This window comes from Galeopterus variegatus, unplaced genomic scaffold (assembly GCF_000696425.1).
Source record: "Galeopterus variegatus unplaced genomic scaffold, G_variegatus-3.0.2 Scaffold8724, whole genome shotgun sequence".
Taxonomy (NCBI): domain Eukaryota; kingdom Metazoa; phylum Chordata; class Mammalia; order Dermoptera; family Cynocephalidae; genus Galeopterus; species Galeopterus variegatus.
In genome coordinates, this window is record NW_007734835.1 from 11,540 (window position 1) to 35,006 (window position 23,467).

At 37.1% G+C, this 23,467-nt stretch overlaps 1 protein-coding gene across 1 annotated transcript; it reads left to right on the forward strand.

Annotated features, from left to right (window-relative positions):
• Nucleotides 1–5,261: 5,261 nt before the first annotated feature.
• Nucleotides 5,262–23,156, forward strand: EMCN (endomucin; the record flags this gene model as incomplete). Its single annotated transcript, XM_008593111.1, has 7 exons — nucleotides 5,262–5,354; nucleotides 5,592–5,645; nucleotides 7,640–7,735; nucleotides 11,105–11,129; nucleotides 12,302–12,363; nucleotides 17,505–17,578; nucleotides 22,314–23,156. Coding segments are annotated over 6 exons (365 nt in total), but the record flags the coding sequence as incomplete, so codon positions are not given.
• Between the last annotated feature and the right edge of the window lie 311 nt (nucleotides 23,157–23,467).

Here is a 23,467-nt window from a genome sequence, read left to right on the forward strand (position 1 = left end):
TAATTCAACTTCTAACATCTAGCACAGGTCTAACTCATAGTAGGTCCTCAACAAATACTAATCTAATAATTAATTAGTTAATTAACATTAGCTAAATTTGAAAGTTTTCATGAGCCTCTTGCATGTATTGCCTCTTATTTTTACAATGATTTTTGAGGCATGTACTTTATTTTATTTTATTTATTTTATTATTGAATCATAATCAGTTATACATATTTTGGGGGTTCAACACTGATGTATGTTGATCAAATCAGTGTTATTAGCATATTTATTATTACAAATCATACTTATTCTTTCTGCCCCTTATCCGATCTCTCCCCACCTCCCTCTCACTCCCCCCTCCCACCTCTGATAACCCAAGATTTCTTCTTTCCTTCTGAAAGAGTAACAGTTATTCTGCTGATTTGTTGCCTTGATGATCTGTCCAATGCTGAGAGATGTGTTCAGGCCCCCCACTATTATCATAGAGTAGATGCTGCTTCTGTCACTCTGGAATAGGCTTTATGGAGAGAGACATCCTCTTCTTTTCTTTGGCCTCCACTGGTGACTCTCCTTGTGTCAATGCACTTAAGTGGTTGGCAGGCCATCTGCACGGTGGTTGTGGCATCTAGCCACTTTTGCGGCATCTGTGGCTATTGTGGTGGCTGTGGTGGGCCACCCACATGGAAGTGGTGTTTTTGGTGTGCTCCTTGCCTGGATGTGGGAGGAGGAGTCAACCCTGGCCCCAGAGGCACATACTTTCTTTATTCCCATTTTACTGATTGGGATAAACCAAAACTTACAGAGGTTAAGATGTATATATATGAATATATATATATATGTGTGTGTGTGTGTGTGTATGTGTGTGTGTGTGTACACGCACAAATACGCACACATATACATACATATATAAGTAACTTTATATGTATATATATAAACACGTAAGTAATCTGCTGATAAGGGGCTCAAATTTTATTCTGTCTGAATGCATGACCATATTCTTGACCAGTTCTGACTCCAAATTCTTGCAGAGAAGGACTTAAGTCCCAAACTATTATATACCATTAGGCAAAAGAAAGAAACAATAGTTAAATAAAATATTCAAAATATTCAAGATGATTTGGTTGCAAACAACAGAACTTGACTCTCACTAACTTAAGTCAAATAAAGATTTCTTTTTAACTAAAAGAATACTGGGTGGCTTACAGAATAAAGAAAGATAGGAGCCAGGTAATTCCAGTGCCTGAGTCTTCTGGTTCCAGTCTAAAACTACTGAGCCTCCATTTTGATCTTTTAAACAGATGCCACTCTGTTTTAAACAGATGCAGTCTGCTTTAGTCTGGATTTTCAGAGAAGCAGAGTTCAAGATGCAAAGACATGATTACATTGTGTAATGTTGAATATACTAATTATCCTGATTTGAGCACCACTTATTGCACACAGATATTGATATTCAAAGCTGTACCCCACAGATATGTAAAACTGATCATGTTTCAATTTTTAAAAATGATAAAAAGTAATAATTTTTTAAAAGGCACAGGATTTTATTTGGAAGAATGCCTGAGAGAGAAAATGGCTAGGGCACTGGGAGAGGCTGGGAGAGCCATTTGACCATGATGCAGGTCTGACATAGAGAGGAAAGAGGGCAGGAATACTGGATGGAAGCATCCCAGACCCGTAGTGTCCCTGCCAGATCCACTCATTGCTGGGAGCAGCCTTGGGGAGGCAAACACAGCAAGGGGTTTCAGAGAGCAGGTGGGGAACCTTGGACACTTAGCTGTCTGTAGTTGGAGTTCTATGAAGTGCATTCTCGGGGCAACCACAGGTGCCCTGGGACATCAATAAAGGCTTCTGTCTTTAAAACTTCCAATGATTTACAAAGTAATTGGTTTACAGCACGGGCCAAACACGTACCACTGTCAGACATAGATGGGGTAAATTAAGGTACACATTATTACAACAGTCTTGGCTATGAGGGTCTCTTCCAAATTCTGACCTGAAATTTACAAACTGGACTTAAATAGTGATGTAGTGTATTCACCATTCAATAATCATCACAATCACCTAAAGTTAGGGTCCAAAAGCTAACCTATGTCCTCTAAAAACACCATATTATACTCCAGTTTCTACAAGTCCTCTCTAGAGTAAGGAAGCATCCAAAAACAGAAATGTCTGAACAGTTTATTTCACGAATTTTTATACTTTGAAAGTTTGAGAAGGTTAGACAAACTGACTTAGGTTGAAAGTTCAACTCTCTGGAGGCATAATCATAATATGATAATAGAATATTATTATCATGTCATATAATAATACAGTACTGTATATTATATAATGTATATATATTGGCATCAAGTAATCTTCTAAGCAGCTTAAATTTATTTTAACTCACTTAATTCTCACAACAACACTATGATGTAAAACTATTATAATCTCCATTTACATATGTGGAGACTCAGGTACAAAGAGTTAAGTGACTTGCCTAAGATTCCAGAAGGACTAAGAGCTAGAGTTGAATTTGAACCCAGGCACTCTGTCTTCAGAATCATGCTCTTAACTACTCCACTAATCCTCTCCTGCACCTCCCTCTGCCAATTTTATTGTGGTAGTGATGTAGGACTATGCAGTCTCAACAAAACCAATGGAGGTCATTAATTCTGGGCACATCATGAATCTACTGTCTTAGTCACAGAAAGAGTAACATTAGGCTCACAATTTGTGAATTCAGCCAAGTATCTTGATCTCAGCAATATGGTCATGCTAGAGGACAAAGTTTCTCAAATTGTGGGTTAATTCTCCTCAGTGGGTCACAACCAGTATTTTAAAAAATGCTATAAAAGAGAAACGAAAAGAAAATAACAGAGGCATTACACATAATAGAAGTAAATTGTGTGTGTGTGTGTGCTAGATTCAGAAATGATTTCTTAACTGAGGGTTGCAGTTAAAAAAAATTTAAAGTCTCTGTTCAAGGAGCTACTAAATCCTTTCATTAAGAAGGCTTAATTCTGTTGCCTACCTGTGGATTATTAGCAATAACTGCAGGCACTGAACAATCAACAAGTTTTAAATAGGAAAGTTTGGAGTTCCATTTGAACCAGATAGATTATATTCAGTCTTGAGGCTACCTCTTAGCCTCTCTATGAGAAGGTAATAAGGTAGGACATGGAGTCTTGAAAACTCACCCTTGGGAAGTTCCAGGAGGATTAATGCCATTGGTTATCTAATCAGTCATCTTGTTCTCTACCAACACAATGAAAGAGCATTCATCCTCACTAGGGCACTTGACATTGGCAAAAGCAACTAAATGTACCAAGGTTTCAGCTAGTTCCCACTCTTTCATTTAATATTCCTTTTTTCTGCCCGCTTGGTGTACTAGTCTGACGTTTTCTTTGTTCTTATGGGCATATATCTAGCTTCCTCCCATAGATCTCTTGCGTGGCAAGAATGGTACAGATTCTAAACATTATTCTTCCCCCACAGGTGTCAAAAATGCATGAGCACACAGTGTGTGCTGGGCTATGGGTGGCAAAGACGGAAAGAGTCAAGGCAGTCATAGAGATATCAATTTCCTTGGTACAATTATATGTGACCTCAATACTCCCAAGGGGTCTTAATCATAAGAGATACCTCTTAGTTCAGCTGATCAGCCAACTACATTTTACTGCACTCCCACTGTGGCCAGAGCTCCATGTGGAATGTGGTGAGAGTTATGGCCTTTGCGCTCCAGGAATTTGCAATCCAGTAGAGAGACAAGGCAAACAGGTGTGAGAAAAATAGAACACTTCCTACTAGAAGAGAAAGAGAACTAATTTTCTAAAATTTTCTAAATACAAATTACATTTTTTTTTTTTTAAAGATGACTGGTAAGGGGATCTCAACCCTTGCCTTGGTGTTGTCAGCACCACACTCAGCAAGTGAGCCAACTGGCCATCCCTATATAGGATCTGAACCCATGGCCTTCATGTTATCAGCACCACACTCTCCCAAGTGAGCCATGGGCTGGCCCAATGCAAATTACATTTTATCTCAAATTCACAAGAACAAATTCTATAACCTTATAAAATATTTATCTGTATTTCCCTTAAACTTATTAAAATGTGTAAATTTTGTGTTTTTTTAATTTTTTTTTTATTTTTGGCCATCAAACAAGTCTTAATACACTTAAAAAGACTAAGATCATAGAAAATATGCTCTCTGACCACTATGACAGAAGGAAATTTAGAAAATTCAAGAATGTGTGGAAATTAACACTCTCCTAAATAAACAATGTATAAAAAGAAAAATCACAGGGAAGTTGGGGAGTACTTTGAGATAAAAATAGATGTCCTCTTCTTTTTCTGGTCTCCACTGGTGACTCTCCTTCTGTCAATGCAGTTGAGTGTCTGGTGGGCCACCTGTATGGGGGCTGTGGCTACTGTTGTGGCATTGAGCTTCTTTTGTGGCAGCTGTGGCTATGGTGGTGACTGTGGAAGGCCACCTGTGTGGAAGTAGTGTTTTTGGTGTGCTCCTTGCCTGGTTGAAGGGGGGCGTGGGGTGTGGCCCTTGGTTCCTGCCCAGATGTATAAATTTTGGATAATAATTTTTTATTAATAATTTTGTTTTTATTCCTTCTCATTGAAGATGACAAATGTTAACTAAACAAATAATAATAATAAATTTAATTAACATTTTCCTTGGAAAAAATAAGCATGGACAATAGTGGAAATATAATCAAGCAACAGTAACTCTACATAAGGCCTACAGTGTAAACAACTGCTGAGCTTTAGGAATGAAACTGAAGGAGTTCTCTTTGATTTTTCCCCAATCCTTTTAACCAAAGCCTCAATTGCAATCTTTTCAACCACTGAGAAATACTATAAAATCTTAAGTCCTGTACTTTACGTCCATGGGTGTATGTATGTGTGATAGGAAAAATCACTATTACCTGAAGTTATAGTATCTGAAATTTGAATAATGCTTTTGCATAAATTTGCATCCCACAAGAATCTTATGCAGTAGGTTATACAAGATGTACCCTGGGGTAAGAGACTTGATTGAGTTTTCCTGACCAGTTCTTAAAGATGTAATACTGATACCTAGGTTTTGTAATTCTAAATTTAATCATCTTTAAATTTAGGAGGAGTAGATGAAGTTATGATTTAGTGTTACAATCGTATGTATCCTATTATTCAACCAACAATAAACGGTTTTCACAGATCTTCAGAAATGTAAACTGAATCTGCAAAGAAATTTTGTATGAAGAGGTAACATCATAGTTTGACTCTGGATTTGTGATTTTCCTACAGTTAACACTCTACAACCAGATGCATCACTTACTACATCCAGTACGTTACTCTCCATATCAGTAACAGTTCCAGAAAACAACTCAAAGTCTCAAGGTATGATTTCTACATGCATGTATGGAAACTTGCTCTACTTTACCCTTCCTCATCAAGAAGGCCCTACCAATCTTAATTCACAAAATAGAGTGCTGCCAGAATGAGATAGACTATTGCACTTGCAACATCATATCTATAAATCACAGATGCTTCCTTAAATAAGGGTGGAGGGAGGATTGTGAGGATTGGCACATATTCACCAGAGGTGACTTTTTTTTTTCTTTCTTAAAATAATAGGCACTGAGGTCGGAAAAAATGCAAGCTCTTCAGCAACTAGCTCCTCTTATTCCAGTGAGTAACAGACGTATCTTCATTCATGGTAGTAGATATGCAAAATATTTAAATGTGACCAATAAGGGGAAAGGACTAGATTATGGTCAGTCTGTATTAGTCCATTTGTGTGCTAGCATAACAATACCTCAGTCTGGGTGATTTATAAAGAACAGAGGTTTATTTGGCTTATGACTCTGCAACAGCTGCATCTGGTACAGGCCTCAGGCTGCTTCTACTCATGGCAGAAAGCAGCAGGCAGCCGGCGGGTACGAGCAGATCACATGATGAGAGGAAGCAAGAGAGAGGCGAGGTGCCAGGGTCTTTTAAACAACCAGCTGTCACAGGAAATAATAGGGCAAGAACTCACTCACTGTCCCTACCCCCAAGGGACAGCATTAATCCATTCATGAGGGATCCACTCCCATGACCCAAACCACTCCCAACATTGCCAAGTTGGGGATCAGATTTTGACATGAGCTCTGGGGGGACATCCAAACTCTATCACAGTTTTTTCTAAATTTTACAGAACTTTCAATCCCATTATAATCCTATCTAACTACTGCTTGCTTTGAGAATGTCCTACAAGTAAGCCTGGTCTTAATGAGCATACCTTGGTGATTTTTTTCTTTTCTTTTTCTTTTTTTTTTTTTTTTTTTTACGTTAGTACTAATTGATTACCACCAAGAGCCAGGGATGACTTGATGGGACTAGTTTCAGATATACCAAAGTACACCGGCAGCGATCCCCATAAAAATGAATTGTTGCCAAATAATCATGTTGTAGACCCTGAATATATTCTATCTTTGTTTGTCAGTTAAATATTTTTAAATTAAAAAATGAGAAGGTAAATTATACAAAATAATGAGTTTTTCACCTTGACAGAACTTAATGTTAAAAATGGTCTTTAACAAACATTCCATTTTAGCTAAAACATATATGTCACATAATATTTACATGTATGCTAACACTGAATAGAGAATACTCAATCATTTTCTTAGCAATTGAGAATAAGAAGATTTAATTCCATCAAATAAGTCAGCATGGAAATTATTGACCTGCTGACTCATAGCATCTTCATTTTAGGAGGCAATAATGACCTCACTCAAGGTCTACTATGAAATCAGCAGAACTTACTTAATGCAAACATTTAACTCTGACAGTGGAAGTATAAACCACCCTATCAATGAATTGGAGAATTATTCCCGCCCCCTGATAAATGTATGAGGAGCACATATGCAAGTAGATGAGAATACGTAACTAAATGCAGTAACCTTAACTTCCTCCAGTTGTATCCCTGTGACAGCTTGTTTGCCATCATTATAATTTTAACCTGGGAAGTGACCATCAGAAAAGAAGACAGATGCTAAAAACCCCAGCAAAAAACCTTCTTCTCAATGAAATTAGGAAAAATTCACTCTAGGTTACTGCAGCAACACCACTCCCCCCAAAACACACACACACACACACACATTTCTCCCGAACTGTGTTGTTCGTTTTTAAGAATCACATCCACTGTGGTATATAGTTTGGTTATTTTATGCCTTTTCCAGTTTTAAGATAGTATTATAGAAAGATATTTGTTTTTTAGAAAGCCAGAATTACGACTAATGTAGTCCCAAATGGGCTACATATATTTTTTTTCCAGTAACTTTATTATAAAGTACTGAGGAATATAATGTGTGAGTGTGGGTTTAATTATAATATAGAGAATATCTTCTGCCTTTGCAGTCTTCCATCTCCTCACTTCTCCAGTCTCCAGGAATGTGGGAGAACTAGCTGTCTTTGGTTTGGAATTTTGTTTCAGAAAGGCTACAAGACTGACATCAAGTGGATGTGTCAAAAATGACAACTAGTGCAAAACCTTTAAACTAAATAAGTCTTCTTTGCCTAAAATATAGTTTTAATAGAATGATATGTAAAGAAGAAAGGAAACATGCATGCTTTTGCTCAGTTAATAAACTTTGTGAAATTCAATAGCCACTCTGATTGACAATGTCCCCAATACTTTTTAGGTGTTATGTTGCCAGTGGTTATTGCTTTGATTGCAATAACACTTTCAGTATTTGTTCTGGTGGGTTTGTATCGAATGTGCTGGAAGACAGACCCAGGTAGGTAACATTGTCTTGTTTTGTTTTCCTGAAAGGAGAATGAATATATGCTCAGTCTTAAACTCTTACAGGAAGAGAGGAGTTCTAGAAAGGAATAAAATGCCATATTGCCTGATCACAGAAATAGAGGAAAAGGGGCAGAGAAATCCATTGAATGCTAGTGAATGTAAGGAATGGGGATTAAGTACTATTATCAAATATGGGCACTTTTTTTCAGTGAAGTAGCCCAAATTTTGTGAGTCATCAGGGGAATATGGTAGTAAAGCGTGCATAGTGACACGCCTTATCTAAAGTGAGGATTAATTCCCTTTCCATGTAACAGAGAATAAAGGGAAAGCTTGCTAAGAATTCAGTTTAGGGGCCCATAATCTCACGAAGAGTGTTCTGTGACTTACTTCCCTCCACGGAGGCACAGCTTCCTTCCATGACAGTTATGGTTTTTATTCTTGTTTAAAAATAAACTTTCTATTTCAGAAGAGATTTAGATTTACAGAAAAGTTGCAAAGACAGTACAGGGAGTTCCCATATACTCCACACTTAGTTTTCCTGATTATTAATATGTTAGTGTGATATATTTGTTACAATGAATGAGCCAATACTGATAAATTATTATTAACTAAATCTCTACTGCATTCAGATTTATTTCAGTCTTTATTCGGTCTTTTTTTCTGTTCCAGGAACTTTAGCTCTCTTTCTACTCAAGGCTTCTCCTGAATCCCTCTTCGGCTCCCATGGCTCAGTTGTCCCCTATGTTAACTTACCTCCAGTCTTTCCATTCCAGACCCCTGCTGTGGTTGTGTGATGCAGAGTCGTGTGTCTGAGCCTTCATTCATACTATTTCTTCTCCTGGAATGTACAGCCCACCTCATAGCTTTTATAACATACCTAATCCCCAACTTATCCATTAGGATCCAACTGAAACACCAATTTACTCCATCTTTTTATATCACACCACTTCTTCAAGCAAAATGGATTATTCCTTTAATTTTAATTGTACATAATTTGATGATCTCATTCATCTTACTATAGTACAGTTACTTACTTATGTGCCAGCCTCCCCTGCAAGTCAGGCACCCTCCAAGTTGCAAACCACATACTATGCACATTGCCTTGTCCCTAATATGAGGGCACATCAAAAAATACATGTGAAGATTCATAGTTCCTTTTGATTCTATGTTTCCATGAATTTTTTTAAGTACTCTCATATATAGCAGACCCTTACTATGTGCTTGTTGAGTTAAATTTTTAAATGTTCAATAAAATAGAAACTTCACTTTCCCCACTGTGATTCTAAATATTTCACTAACAAAATTCTACCTGTCTCATAAACTGTTAAAAGGTAAAAAGCAATTATTTTTATAAGCTATATAATCTGCACTATGCTTTGTTTACGCCCTGGACAGTATGCCCCCAGGACACTAATGAATGCCCTTCCCCAGGCCAACAACTGACCATGATCATGACAGTGCAAGGAAATGTTAGGAGACCAAACAGTGGTGCTCATTTTAGCTCTTGGTGAAAAATAAGAAGAAAACTAACCAATGTCTTTTCCTTTGGGAGTGAGTGGATAAACTTTATAATAATGTCTGAAATACGTTTCCTTACCCAGTTTCTGGAGGGGAAATAGCATTTTTATAAATTATTTTAATTTCTCTAAGTTTCTATATATATTTTATGGTAAATCAGCCATCTGAGTTGAAGGCTGTGGCTGTTGAGTATATATGATAGGTAGAAATTAGTGTGCTAAAAACATTTGTAAAAATACCCTGTACTGAAAAACTGCTTTGCATAGGAAGATTTGAAAATACATTATTTGAAAAGTTGACATTTTCTACTAAAGAGGACTCTGAATATATAAAACTCCTGCCATTGTGGTGAGTTATTCTGAAGATATATAGTACTTTAAAAGCAAGTTTGGCAATACAGTTAGCCAAATCTATTTGTTTACTGTTAACTTTATTTTCCAAACAGAATTTACAGCATTGTTGTCATTAAATTAGCACCATTAAACATCTGCAGTTACTCATTTTTCAAGTGTGTGGATGAGACTTCACTAAGTTCAGAAAATTAATAAACCCACTCTGCTCTCTAGAAGACAAAATGAATCAGATTTTAGTATGAAATTAAATTATCTGGATAATGTTGACAGTGGGCTGAGATTTAACCCAAATAGGAATGGTATATATGTAGAAAGTAGTCGGTCGGCATGCCTCTATCTGTTAATACCCCCATCATTATAGCATTCTAGGAAAAAATATTAAAACAGACATATAAAATATATCCACTCATTTTGAAACAGAGCTATGAGCATCCCGGGTGATACTGTGTATGACACTTATGGGAATCAAAAAATGCTGTTAAAACCCTACTGATAGAGAGAAGATGAAGTTCAGTCTAGCTGGTGAACAGCATTTGGTGCCATGGATTAAATCCTGGGGATTAAGAGTTATGATGGGGTATCTTAGCCAAGGTGACAGAAATAGAAGCAGCCAAAATATTAGTGGAAGTCAAGGTTTTTATAAAACAAGAGTGGTCAAAGCCAGGAGAATTATATTCCAAGGGCATATCCCAGTGACAGCTAGATTAGTTCTGAAAAGAAATTCAAGAAGGAGGAGCTGATTAGCAATGGAATAAAACCATAGCAAAATCAGGAACAAAACAAGAAGGACCTTAAGCTATCACATTGAGCAGCTGGCCTAATTGGGTTAATGCAGGGTTCGACCACCAACATCCACTCCAGAGAGACCATGTCCTTAAGCAGAATGAATCATTCTGAGTTCTCACTCTAAACCCAACGTTTTTCCACAAAACACTTGTGAAGCAACCTGGCAAAGCATACAAAAGATTAGTTGCAGTTAGTAGTCTCAGTGACATCTTGCAGGGCACTTTTGAGAGACTGAATCAGTGGGCTTAAGATGCAGTTACAAACAATATCTACATTGTAGCTCACCACATACAGCGATTTGCATCCCAAGAAAGAGGAATATATAAAGGAAAGTGGGAATTCAATTCTCTGGTATAAAAAGGTAATTTAATACTTTGAGAATAATTTTTTCAGAGATTCTGAAATAAACTGAGACATTATCTAGTGTCTGTGGGATGTATGATAATGTACAGTAGTTTCACATAATGATGTGAAACTATGAGATCAAAATTAGTCCAGAACTCAGTTAAGTGCAGTTAATATAATTAGGACTATCCCATGAATGTCAAGATGTGCATTAACCATAGTTGAGGAAATGGTCTGTGGGGGATAAAAAAAAGAAACACTGGCTTTAGAAACATCCCTACCCTGAAAGCTGTCAGGGTTTCAGGTTTTTTTGTGGCCAAGCTCTTTCCAACTCTAATAACAACTCTCTTTTTTCCTAGGCATGCCAGAAAATGGAAATGATCAGTAAGTAAGGCCACATCATTTTTTTCCTAGGAGTTCTGACCCTACTGTTTAGATAAGGAAAATTATTGATCCTCTACTTATATATTTTTTAATTGTTTTTAAAAGAGATTTGTGTAGAAAGCACTATATTTGGGATTCAGCTATTTGTCAGAGCTCTCTACTATACAGAGAAATTCCAACAACTAAAAGAGAAAACTGCTCTTAAACTTGGGTAAAGAGGTAAAATGGGAAATAAAAAGATGAAATGGAAAAGTAGAAGAATGAATATAACTATGAGGGAAAATGTTATAGAGAACATATCTAGAGTTTTGAAATAGTTTTCCCAGTTAAATTTTCAGTATGTTTATCACAGTTAGGGAAACCCACATCTACACTACCATGAGCCGGCTCTGAGTGGCTTTGCCTTAAATGTAGATAGTTTCTCTATTTTGACTTTATTAAAACAAACAAAGCAGTTGTTAGCAGTGCAGGGAACTGTTACAACCAAGGTGGGGCAAGGAGACATGACAAATTGTTTCCATGTGAAAAACAAATTCCGTGGCCAGGTTTTCTTTGTTTATCTGAATTTGTAGCGTTCCATTATTTAAGTGTTTTTGTATTTCATCAGGTCGTAAACTCTAGAAATAATATCTCTATGTCATCCACACATCTAAATTAGAAATGGAGGCAGTCAAGATGTCCCAGGGAAGGAATTAGGGTTTGAAACTGTTTGAAATCTGAGAAGGAATAGGTGTAAACTCTTGGTTAAAACAGACAGTTCAGACACAGTACTGCAGTAACTCGGGACTTTATATAAAGGGATATCCCCAGAACTCAGCATCAGCCCGAAAGGTTTGGAAATGTTTCTATGTCTTACACTTCATAATTCAGAACAGGAGGCGTGCAGTATGGCCCTTGTGACAAATGTTTCACATGATCCATATTGATGTTTAATTTAGCTGATAATCACCACGTAACTAAGTGAGAGGGATTTATTGTCTTAATTCCAGAAATGGAAAATGCTAAAAAGTATATGTGTATTTCTAGTGAAGAAGAGACAAGAATTTTTCCATAGAAACATGTAAATATATATATACATGTGTATCTTCATTCTGTTTTGGCACATTTACTTTCTTTCATAGAATTCATTCCTAATTACTGTGGTGCTATCTTAATGTTTTTGTTTCAAATAGACCTCAGTCCGATAAAGAGGGTGTGAAGCTTCTCACTGTTAAGACAATTTCTCACGAGTCTGGTAAGTTCCCGGACAGTTGGTTAGATGAAAAATGATCATTTCAAAACCTAACTATAAGCTTGGATTTTATGCTTGTGAAACATAACCAAAAAGCATAACTTCTTTAGAAATAGTCAATTAGTAATGCTCAATAAGTACAAAATTCGCCTATGAAGGAAAGATAGGCCCTAGACATTTCATTTTTGGTAAGATTATTGGGCTCTCTGGCCTTTAGAAATTGTTTTTTATAGATGCGTAGATGTGTTGCAATGATGGGGTGGAGGCATTTCCTATTTTGCAGGAGTGGCAGAAAGACCATTAAGTTTGTTAATGAGTTTTTTATTATTGTTTTGTTTCATTTTTGGTAATGGCTGTGTGTACTCAACTGGAACCAGGATGTATCCATCAGTTAAAATGTCAATCATGTTTTATATCATTTGATATAATTTTAATGCAAGCTTCCTAATAAAAACAAGACACAATTACCTGTTGAAAAAATTTGCGTTTCTTTTTCCAATTTCACAGGTATAGTCATTTGATTTAAAATGTAAAGTTTTTTTTAAAATGTAGATGTGATTTGTATGGGTTAGAGTTGTATCAATAACAATGAAAAATTAGATGGTAGATAGCTTTTAAGAATATAAAAAGTACAGATTTTTCTCACTTTGAGTAGATCAGATATTTAAAACATTGATATCACAAAACAAATAAAACTACTTATCAGTTTTACAAAATAATCATGTGGCTTTAATTTAAATATCAAGTTACATTAATACATTCACAATATTCAGTCCCCAACATTTTACTTATACAAAAGAGTCCCAGAATACATGTGTTACATAAAGTGAGAACTACAGAATGATAACTACATTAGAAATATTTCTGGTAGCTAAAAACAATTTTGCAAAACAGAAAACTATAAATACTGTACCAAATCAAAAGCAAGATATCAAAGGCTGAATGTGGTCCCAATTTTATGGACATTCAAACCAGAATATAAGTACAACAGGCAATCAGAAGAAGTGAAGAGCGGGACATCCAAAGCCTGCACGGACACAACAGACCCCACATGTGAGCATTTTCTTTTAAGAGAAATCTCTTTCATTCCTGTCTCTCTTCACTCTTTGATGCACACATTTCCTTTATTTTCACATTATTCTTTCTCTCAGTTGTAACCATCTGAAAGGGCAAAGAAGCAAAATTTATTCATAGAAAACAGTTAGCCCTCCATATACATGGGTTCTACATCCGTGGATTCAACCAATTGTGGATCAAAAATATTCCCCCCCAAAACAAGACAACAATAAAAACTAATACAAATTTTAAAAAACAATACAGTATAACTGTTATTTACAGAGCATTTACATTGTATTAGGTATTATAAGTAATCTAGAGATGATTTAAAATATACTGGAGGAGGTGCATAGGTTAGGTTGTATGCAAATACTATGCCATTTTAGATCAGGGACTTGAGCATCCATAGAATTTGGTACCCTGGGAGAAGGGACAGGGGGACGGGAGGAGTCCTGGAATAAATCACCAACAAGTATGCAGGAATGAGTGCTGTCAGAAGCCACTCTAGCTTATCTAGCTATTCACCAGCCTTGACTCAGTAGCCAACCCTACTCTACTAGGTCAGGGCAAAGAGCTAGAAATTGGTTAAGAAGCCTAAATGTGAACTAATCTGAGTAAGCTCAAGAGGGACCCTGAGCGTGAGTTCTGAGAATCTGCCTGTGGCTTGCAAGCAGGCGTAACAATAATTTCATGCATTCTTCCTCACTGCCTTAGGAATTTAACCAAACACTCTGCAGTCTCCTGGGCTCTCCAAGCTGTGGCTGGGGTGCTAACCAGCACCTGGAAGTAGCCCTGTGTAGGAGCTCCTGGCTCTTCTTGTGAGGAGGGAACTTGGATCAGGACCACCTGCAGCTTTCTACTACCCATTTCTATTAAGGAAATGACTACTGACAACAGAACCATACCTTCCAGGGGAAAACCCCAGAGAACCTCACGTTTCTTGGTTGCAAATTTAATAGCAGACCCTTCTGTAAGGCCCAGGGAAAATTCTACATAGGCTGTATCCCACACCTGTCGTGACTGCAGTAGTAAGTGGAATAGACCATGGCGGGATAGTTAAGTAGATCCTTAACCCTCCAAATTTCCTCTTCTTCAAAAGTAACTTTTCAGGTCACAGGTCTAAGAAGGAAATATTATCATGGAAATAATAAGAGATGTTCTCTGGTACTTTTATTTCTACCAACTTCAATTTAGGAATCATACTGCTTTTAACAAAATAACCTCTAAAGGTTATCAACCCAGCTGATTACCATGGAAAATATTTGGTGATAGAGCAAAACTGAAATTGGTGATTCAGAGTAGATTTCAATAGTTCAGAATTAATAATCTCAAGCATAATGATCTCCAAATGCTCCTTCCACTGCCACAATTTTTATTAGTCTGTCATTAGCAGGACTCGATGATTTCTAAATCATTCACAAACAAATCTCTTCCCACTCTCTTTCAAAACATATTAAAATATAGTTTCTATATAAAACTATGTTCAACACCCTCAACAAAAATTACATGATTGAAATTATTTTTAGTTAAGTATCTCTTGCCCAATACTAACATCGTTTTAAAAATACTGGAAAACCGGAAATGATTAGGTTTGATATAAGTTCACAAGCTTTGCTTAATTTTTCTACTATCACCTGTATAAAAACATTTAAATATTTAAAAAATACAGAAAAGAATTTGAGAGTAAATATCTGACTGCCCACCTCTCAGAATTGATGATTATTACAATTTATCTTTTTTTAATATTATTGTAACATAGTTGATTGTACATATCTGTGGGGTACAGAGTTGAATATCAATACCTGTGTGCAATATGTGATGCTCAAATCAGGATAATTAGCATATTCAACATTATATAATTTGATCATTTTTTGTGGCCATTTAGCAATTCCTCTTTTACCCTCTCCCCCTCCTCCTTTCCCACCTCTGGTTTGCTTCAAGGCATAAGAAATATAATGTTAATTAACATGCAGAAGTGAAAAACACAATGAAATTTGAGCTTCAGTTGCCATAAAAATTCTTTGGATTGGTCATTAATTCAATACAGAAATTCTGTACTTTTATCTCAAAATAAATTGTACCATTGTGGAGGCCAATAAATAATGTTTTCAAGGAAACAGAAATCTGAGCAACCCAACTTCAGGGAAAATGCCAGTGGATACTTAATTTTCTGAGTTTCTAACAGCCTTGATGAGCCATGGTCAGAGTTCTGGTCATTTTCTCCTGGGAAGACAGTTCCTTGCTGCTAAGTCCTCTTCCTCTGATTAGGTCACACAGGATCTAATGTCATGTTATACGATTACTTATTAAATGCATAGTCACTATTTCTTCTTACTTATTTTTACATATAACACTTATTAACAACAAGAAATAAACAAAAGGGTAAAAATGAGCAAAACATTGAGAGACTTATAAAGCAATATATAGATTCATCTTCTGTCTTCTCAGCCCTTCAACATTTGACTCATTCTCTGTATTTCCACCAAGTCTTCCTTGACTCTTCCAGCTCTAAAAGGTCTTTCTCTCATCTTAATGTATTGTTAATTTGGCAAATTAACATATATTACAGCCTTATAATATTTCTTCATGGCTTAAACTTCTATTTTAATATTTGCCCACATTATACATAATGGAAAATAGGAAAAAAAATGGAGAATAGAAAAGAATAGAAAAGAATCAAAATTACCCATGAAACACAACCTCGATACAAAAATTATTGGCATTTGGTATATTTCCATAGAGTTGCTTTTTCTCTAGGTATGTGTGTGTTTCATTGGAGAATAGAAAAGAATAGAAAAGAATCAAAATTACCCATGAAACACAGCCTCGATACAAACATTATTGGCATTTGGTATATTTCCATAGAGTTGCTTTTTCTCTAGGTATGTGTGTGTTTCATTTGCTTTTACCATAGATGACATTATTATAACTGTTATAGAAATCATATTGTTATTGAATCTTTGTTACATTTTCTATTCTCAATTAGACCCTGAAGAGAGATATTAAGAATTGTAATGATTTTTCTCATGGTTTGCTTTCCATGACTTTTGGCAGATCGTAGGTTTGCAATAAATGTTTATTTTGCTTACTTCTCATTCCTTTACTCTATAGCCATGGGTTTCAGGCAGGTGCTGTGCTTTTTGCAAAACAAACAGTGAGCAATAGTTTGTGGAGGGGCAGAAGCTGTGAGGGCTGTGGCATCGTGCCTGGCATTTCTCAGAGCATAGGACCGAGGGAGTGCTTGACTAGAAACCCTGAGTTTGTTCTTCTCGGAGGTCTCTGGCACTATCTATTATTGCTATGACCATGCAAGTAACAGGTGACATCCACAGAGTCCCCAGATGATAGGCTTCCTAGTCACTGGCAGATAAAAGCTGGAACAAAATGATGACATTTACTCTAAAAGCTAGAGATTTTGACCTATATTGCTTTTATATAGTGTGACTAACGTTGATGCTTGATTCTAACTCAAGGACATGAGTAATGTGAAATACGTTCGTCACAAATTCAATGGCTTGTAAAAAAAGAATGCTTGGGGCCTCTAAGCTTTTCATCATCTTAGGTTAATATTTATATTTATATTGGTTGGTGGAATAACACTGTAATTTTGAGTAATGTCACATGTGCTATTCTGTATGTCACCAAAGTGTTCGTGTTGGCCTATAAATTCATTTTCGCAAAACTCTCAATGAATTATTTAAACAGAATGACCCTAGAATGTCTTCCTGATAAAATGGCACTTTAAATATATGATGTGGGTTGGCTTAGGCACAGCCAGCTCATGTAACAAGCAAAAATCAATAACTCATCCTCAGGATGTCCCTGTTGTTATCATCTCCTAACCCACATCCCACGCCCAGGGAGTGAGTTAGCATCGCTCCTTCAGGGTGAAAATGGACGATGGCTGGAAAAAACTCATGAATCTTGGTGAATAATCTCCAGGCAATACCAAGAGGCAAATTGTGGCTCTAATGACATTCTTGCAGGAGAATCAGACTTTTCTTGAAAAACAAACAAGCCAAGAGATTTTATTTTCATCCTTAGTCACTCTCTGAGCTTATAGATCAAAACGTATCTTCTGTTCTTAGGTGAGCATTCTGTGCAAGGAAAAAAAAAGAACTGACAGCTTGGTGAATCCTCACCACACCTGGGCAATAAATATGTAAGTTTCCTAATTTCATTCACTGAGATACTCATTAATATCTGTTTTGTTAGCCTGCTGCAGCTTAGGTTATTTTTAAAGACATTTATAAGCTGAAAAGTTAATGGTTTGTGTCAGTGAAACCATCATTGTCTATTTGTTTAAAAACAAACTCTGAGAAGAGTTGCCAGAAAAATGTTTTGGTCGTCATAGAAGATTCTTCCAGTTGCTCTGCCTATCTAAGGAATGACAAAATTCATTCCTTCTGCCTGTTGATAATGTTTCCTTATAAATGCAGCCTGCCTTTACCTGGGTCAGTAAACACACACTAACATTGGCAGTTAGGGCTTTTTTGCTAACAAAGACTCTGAAGACCCAAGTGACAATGTTTGCAAATTTGCATTTTATTGCAGGAAAAGGATACAGCATAGAAGCTGTATTAAAGTAAGAACGTACATCACAGCCAAAGACTGGCTTAGGGCAAGGGGTCCAGAGAAGCTAGACAGAAGGTCCGATTGCTCTCCCTTTGTAAGGACCATACCAGGACCCACCTTTTCTCTGGCTCCAGGAAACATGGATGTGTGTGCAAAATACCTTAAATTGACCTAAAATGCAGTCTCAGCTGGGGTTTCTTATACCCAGCTGGTCATTAAGCATATTCTTGCTATATAACCAGCTGAGTGACAGAGGCTTCTAGGTGTCTTCACAAGACCAGATACAGATGATCAATCTCACTACAATAATTGCTAATCAATAAACAGTGGAAATTTCTCAAAAATATGGTTACAAGCAACACCATTCTTCAGTATGTTCCATGCCTTGAGGAGCAGTCAGTGCAATGCAGGTACACTTCTTGTTTTAGTAAAACAGATCAAGCCAATTTCAGGCCTGCTCCGCAATTAACCCTCCCAGCTCAGTTGCCTTTTGCTTTTCTAGAACTGGGTAAGGAGACTTTATTCTGACTTTAATTTAATTGTCACAAGAAGCATTGATTAAGTGCTCTCAAAATTAGTGTTAGATGCTTTATAGAACCTGCAGAAGAATCTACCCTGTGGCAACAGATAATAAAAAAGCAAAAGAACCAATGAATATTTACATGCCCACAATTGGCCTGACCGCAGTGGTAGTCACCCTGGGTAAAGTGTCTGGGGTGAGTAATATCATTATTGTTTCCGCTCCTACGTCTACTGCCCAACTACTAATATGGTGCTGTTGCAGACACTCAGCAACTTCTTGTTGAAAAGCTGGTGAACTTTGGCCAGGAGCAGAAGACCGAGACAGAGCAGGGCCATTCAGACATACACATCAGTATTAGAATCTCATTCCTCTCTAGCCAGCAATTAGGGGTTGAAAGTGTAAATTAAATAAATCTTTCTGAAAAGTAGTTGGTAGTGTTCACTAAGCAACTGAAAATATTTACATTTGTAACCTAGTAACTTCACTTTGGGGAAATTTTTATAAGGAAATTATTTGAAATGTGATTAAATATTAATATACAAAGAATGGTAGCAAACATTTAGAAACAGCTTAAGTGTCCAATGATATGGAAATTATAAAATAAATTATCCTCCATTCAATGACATTATACAACTAGCAAAAGTAATTCTCAAGACAATTTTTTAATAACGTGCAAACATGTCTGAGATATAAAGTTAAGTGGAAAAAAACAATCTGAGAACTGAACTGATAGCCATTTGTTGCGTGACCAATTCTGTGCTGTTGTCAGGGAGAGAGCTGCTGCTACCTGCTTGCTCCTCACCAAGCTCTCATGTCCCTTCTGTTCCAAGACACCTGGCAGGCTAGGAAGTGAAGGGACTTTCATACCAATGAAGAGTTGAGGTGCTGGCAAGTCTAGCAGCTCGTATCATCCCACAGGCCCTTAGCCATGTGAAACGTTAGCCATTTCTATTTTTCTCCTAGATACAATTCACTGTATTTCTGTAATTTTCTAAATGGTGCCCTGATTAAGAGCATCTTTGTGAACTTTCAGAGGAGCTTAACATGTTTCTCAATTACTTTTCTTTCATTTTTAAATAATAATAACAGGGGCTAAAAGGGAAACATTATGAGTCAAGAAAATTTATTTTCTGATCCTTCTCTACAGGCCCGATCAAATTTCTTAATAATGTTTTGCACTGGATTCCACATCTGTAAAACCAGGACAAAATGGACTTTCCTCCTAAGACCACTGGATTCCTTGTTATAAAGTGTTGTCAGTATTGTTAAAGAAGACTATTATGAAACTTTATCATAGAATAATCATTGTAAGAATCACAAATTTATAAAATTTTAGGTGGTGAGGAATTCAGAGACCATTAAGTCCTGTATTGTCATTATTGAAACCAACACACTGAATCGTAGAGGTACTATAATATTGTGAAAGAAAGTAAATACTGATATTGGTACAGACATACTAACTGAACCTATCAACTAATGAAAAATAAATCACTAATGAAGCAAGATCCATTTCTTTAGAAAGATTGTTATTGTGGAATATATGCTGTTTAGAGGTATTATAATATTGTGAAAGAAAGTAAATACTGATATTGGTACAGACATACTAACTGAACCTATCAACTAATGAAAAAAAAATCACTAATGAAGCAAGATCCATTTCTTTAGAAAGATTGTTATTGTGGAATATATGCTGTTAAAATTCTAGTTTGTCCCTATATATTTTGCTGATCTTTGAGAAAATGATTAAAACAAGATTGATTGTGAGCCTTATCCTAGTCACACAAATTAGGATGTTCATGTAATTGAACTATGCTTTAAACGCTTGAGTTCACTTGGAAACTGACCTGCACAGGAGCATGGCTCAGTTGAACAAAAAGTGACAGAGACCTTATTCCTTGCCAAGTACTGGGCCAGGTATAAAGAGGGATCTGACATGGTGCTATCCTCAGGGAGCTTATAGAAGTGGAGAGGAAAACATATTTTAGTATAATATGATAAATGACAGTGTTATGTAAAGACAGACATTACAACCTGAAGTTAAAGGGCAAATTTCTTAGAGATGGTATTTGAGCTGAGACTTACACAAGGAGGAAAAAAATGGCCTAGCTGAAGAAAGGAGAGATTTTCTAGGCATAGAGAACAGCATGTGCAAAGGCAAAAAATTGTAAAACTGCATGGTATAGGAAAGAAATGATAAAAAGTTTTAAAATTGTCATAGCAATCTGATATTGCTGTTACATGCAATTCATGTTGTTATACTTTTAAAAATGTCAGTTTGCAAATGATTAGACATTTATAAAAATCAGTGTGGCCCTTCACTGTAGATACCTTGAGCAGCACTGACCTAGAGAATATAGCTCTGTGCCAGGAGGGCTGAGAAATGAGGCTGAAGTAGTAGAGGCACCAGATCATGAGGGGCCTTATTTCCCAGGGTAACCATAAAGGACATTACAAAGCTAGAATGAAGCACGAGCTTTCCTCATTTGTGAATGTCACCAAGAAGTCATGTGTTTATTTTGAGGGAACCCCCCCACCCCCAATCTTAGATATAAAACACACCCATGAAATTAGTCCAGTATTTGAGGGAGGGGCCTGCTCTGCAATCATTCTTATAATCATGGTGCTCCTTCTGCTACATCATGCTCTGGCATGTGCTGGACCATCTATCAGCACAGATGCTCTAGGAGGGTGGCAGAGATACCCCTGGTCTATAGTCCTTTGCACACCCAAAGACTTGAGTTGGATTCTGTGGTTGCTACCCCTAGGCCATGGCAGCCAGAGTCCAGCTTTCCCCCATGCAAGGCAACAGTGCAGCCATTCCTATCAAAGGTCCTGCCTCTATCAACCATGCCATGAAAGAGCAGGGTACAGTTCTCCACCACTGGTACCACTGCCCAGGCCCCCACACACCGTTTCATCCTCTTCCCAGACTCCAAATACCAGCAGCACTGCCATCAGCAGCATGACACCATCTACCCTGCCACTGAGGCCACAGTTCGGGCCCTGCCCCTTTCCCACTTGCAGCACAGAAGCCTCCATCCCTTACCCTTTTCTGGACCAACACAGAAAGTTGTTTCTGCACTTCAAGCAAGAAAAATCCAAAGTACTAAACCAGAGCTCTGGCTATCCCTCCTGTACACAACAACAAAGCATGGAAGTTGCCCATGAATTTCTTACTTACTCACATTGTCACCCCAAGCAACAGATCTTGGACTGTATCCCGTTAGTGATGGGATACAGTTAATCAGGAAAAACAGTAGGGTGAGATCTGTGCTTGAGATACACCAGTGTGTGCTTAATGTGGAAGATTAATTCAAGAGGAGCTAGATGGGAAGCAGAGGAGTCAGAGGCTATTGCAATATTCCACTGGAAAGTGACAAGGCTCAAACTAGGACTGCAGCTATAGGAGAGATGGACATGAAGAGGCAGGATAGAACAGAGAAATGTCTGTAAGATAAAAATCTCAAGAGGTGGTGACTGATTGGGTTTGGGCAGTGGGGAATGAGGAAGAACAGGACTATGGACGATACCTATGCTTCCGGCCTGGGTGCCTGGATGCAACATGGAGGTCGTAGAAAAGACTGGGATTATGGGGTCAGGTGGAACAGGACCAGAGACAATCGAGGGCTTTCCTTTCAGACACACTGAGTTTAAAGTGGTTGTGAGACATGCAAGGGATGTCTGGGTGGAAAACATTCAGCTAGTCACTAACATATCTTACCAAGAAACGGTCTCCACCAGCATCTCCACTTTTTCTTCACTTTCTTGAAATCTGAACTTTTGTTGTTGTTGTTCACAGGCTTAATCTTCAGCCTCTACACTCCAGAGATTAAAAAAAGAGAAGGTCCTGCAGAACCACCTGACTTCCAGTCCTGCTCGCGAGTCTGTATCAGTTGCCTATTCCAATCAAGTGACGTACAAATGACATACAATAATTTAACAGAATCAAGAAGAATTGGGGCCTCCCCTGTCCTTTGTGACTCAAACAAGCACATTAGTCCATTTTATAGGAACATTTCTAGGAGAGCAGCTTTTAGGAGGGGTGTTTGTGAACAGTATTGCTAACAACCCAGGCAGGTGGGCTCGCTGACTGCATGCATTTCCCTGGAGTTTAAAGTTTCTGGGACCAACAACTGTTATCTATGGAAACTTTCCTACTTTCTTTTTGTTCTTATGTTACCTAATGTTTGTATTTATTGTTTTCCACTATGTTATTCCAGGAAAAATTTGCAAGTGTATTATTAAATATTAAGTAGAAATCATACCATGCCACTTTGTACATACAGATATTTTATTCATATTTTCTTGTGTTACTTTTAATAAATAATTACTGTACTCAATACACTAAAATATCATAACATGACTGTAAAAATAGCCATGGTATTGTCTTTCTTTAATTATGGATATTTTTGGATTGATTATTAGAATATGAGTATTCACTGATGAAAGGCATCTGTAATAAATGAGAAAGGGACAAAGGATCCTCGTATCAGACCCTGTTAGGGGGATAGAAATTTGCCATTTCTTTGGTCTTTCTGTTTGTAATTCACACTATGTAACAAGGAGGTAAGGGCATTTATGACACTCTGTACTGCATTCATTAAGATAATAGGATCAAGATTTTTCATTAATCCATTTGGTTGATACCGTCTCTGTGTATTTTTTCTTTCTTTTGGAAATGTAATACTTTGTTCCAGTAATCATTGCTAAATCTCCAGTTTGTAGAAAGCCAACACTTCATAAATACATAATTGTAATATTATTTTTCAGTGTATCACTTTCCTAAAAATACCATATGATTACAACTGCCACTCTATCAGGAGGAAATTCTTCTGTTGAAAGTTGACTGCTCAATCTTGACCACTTCCTTGACACATGGGATCAAAACGTCAGGTAGGTTGAGCTTCTGCAGAAAGCTTTGGAACTAATAAGCTACCACTGGCAGCTCTTTAA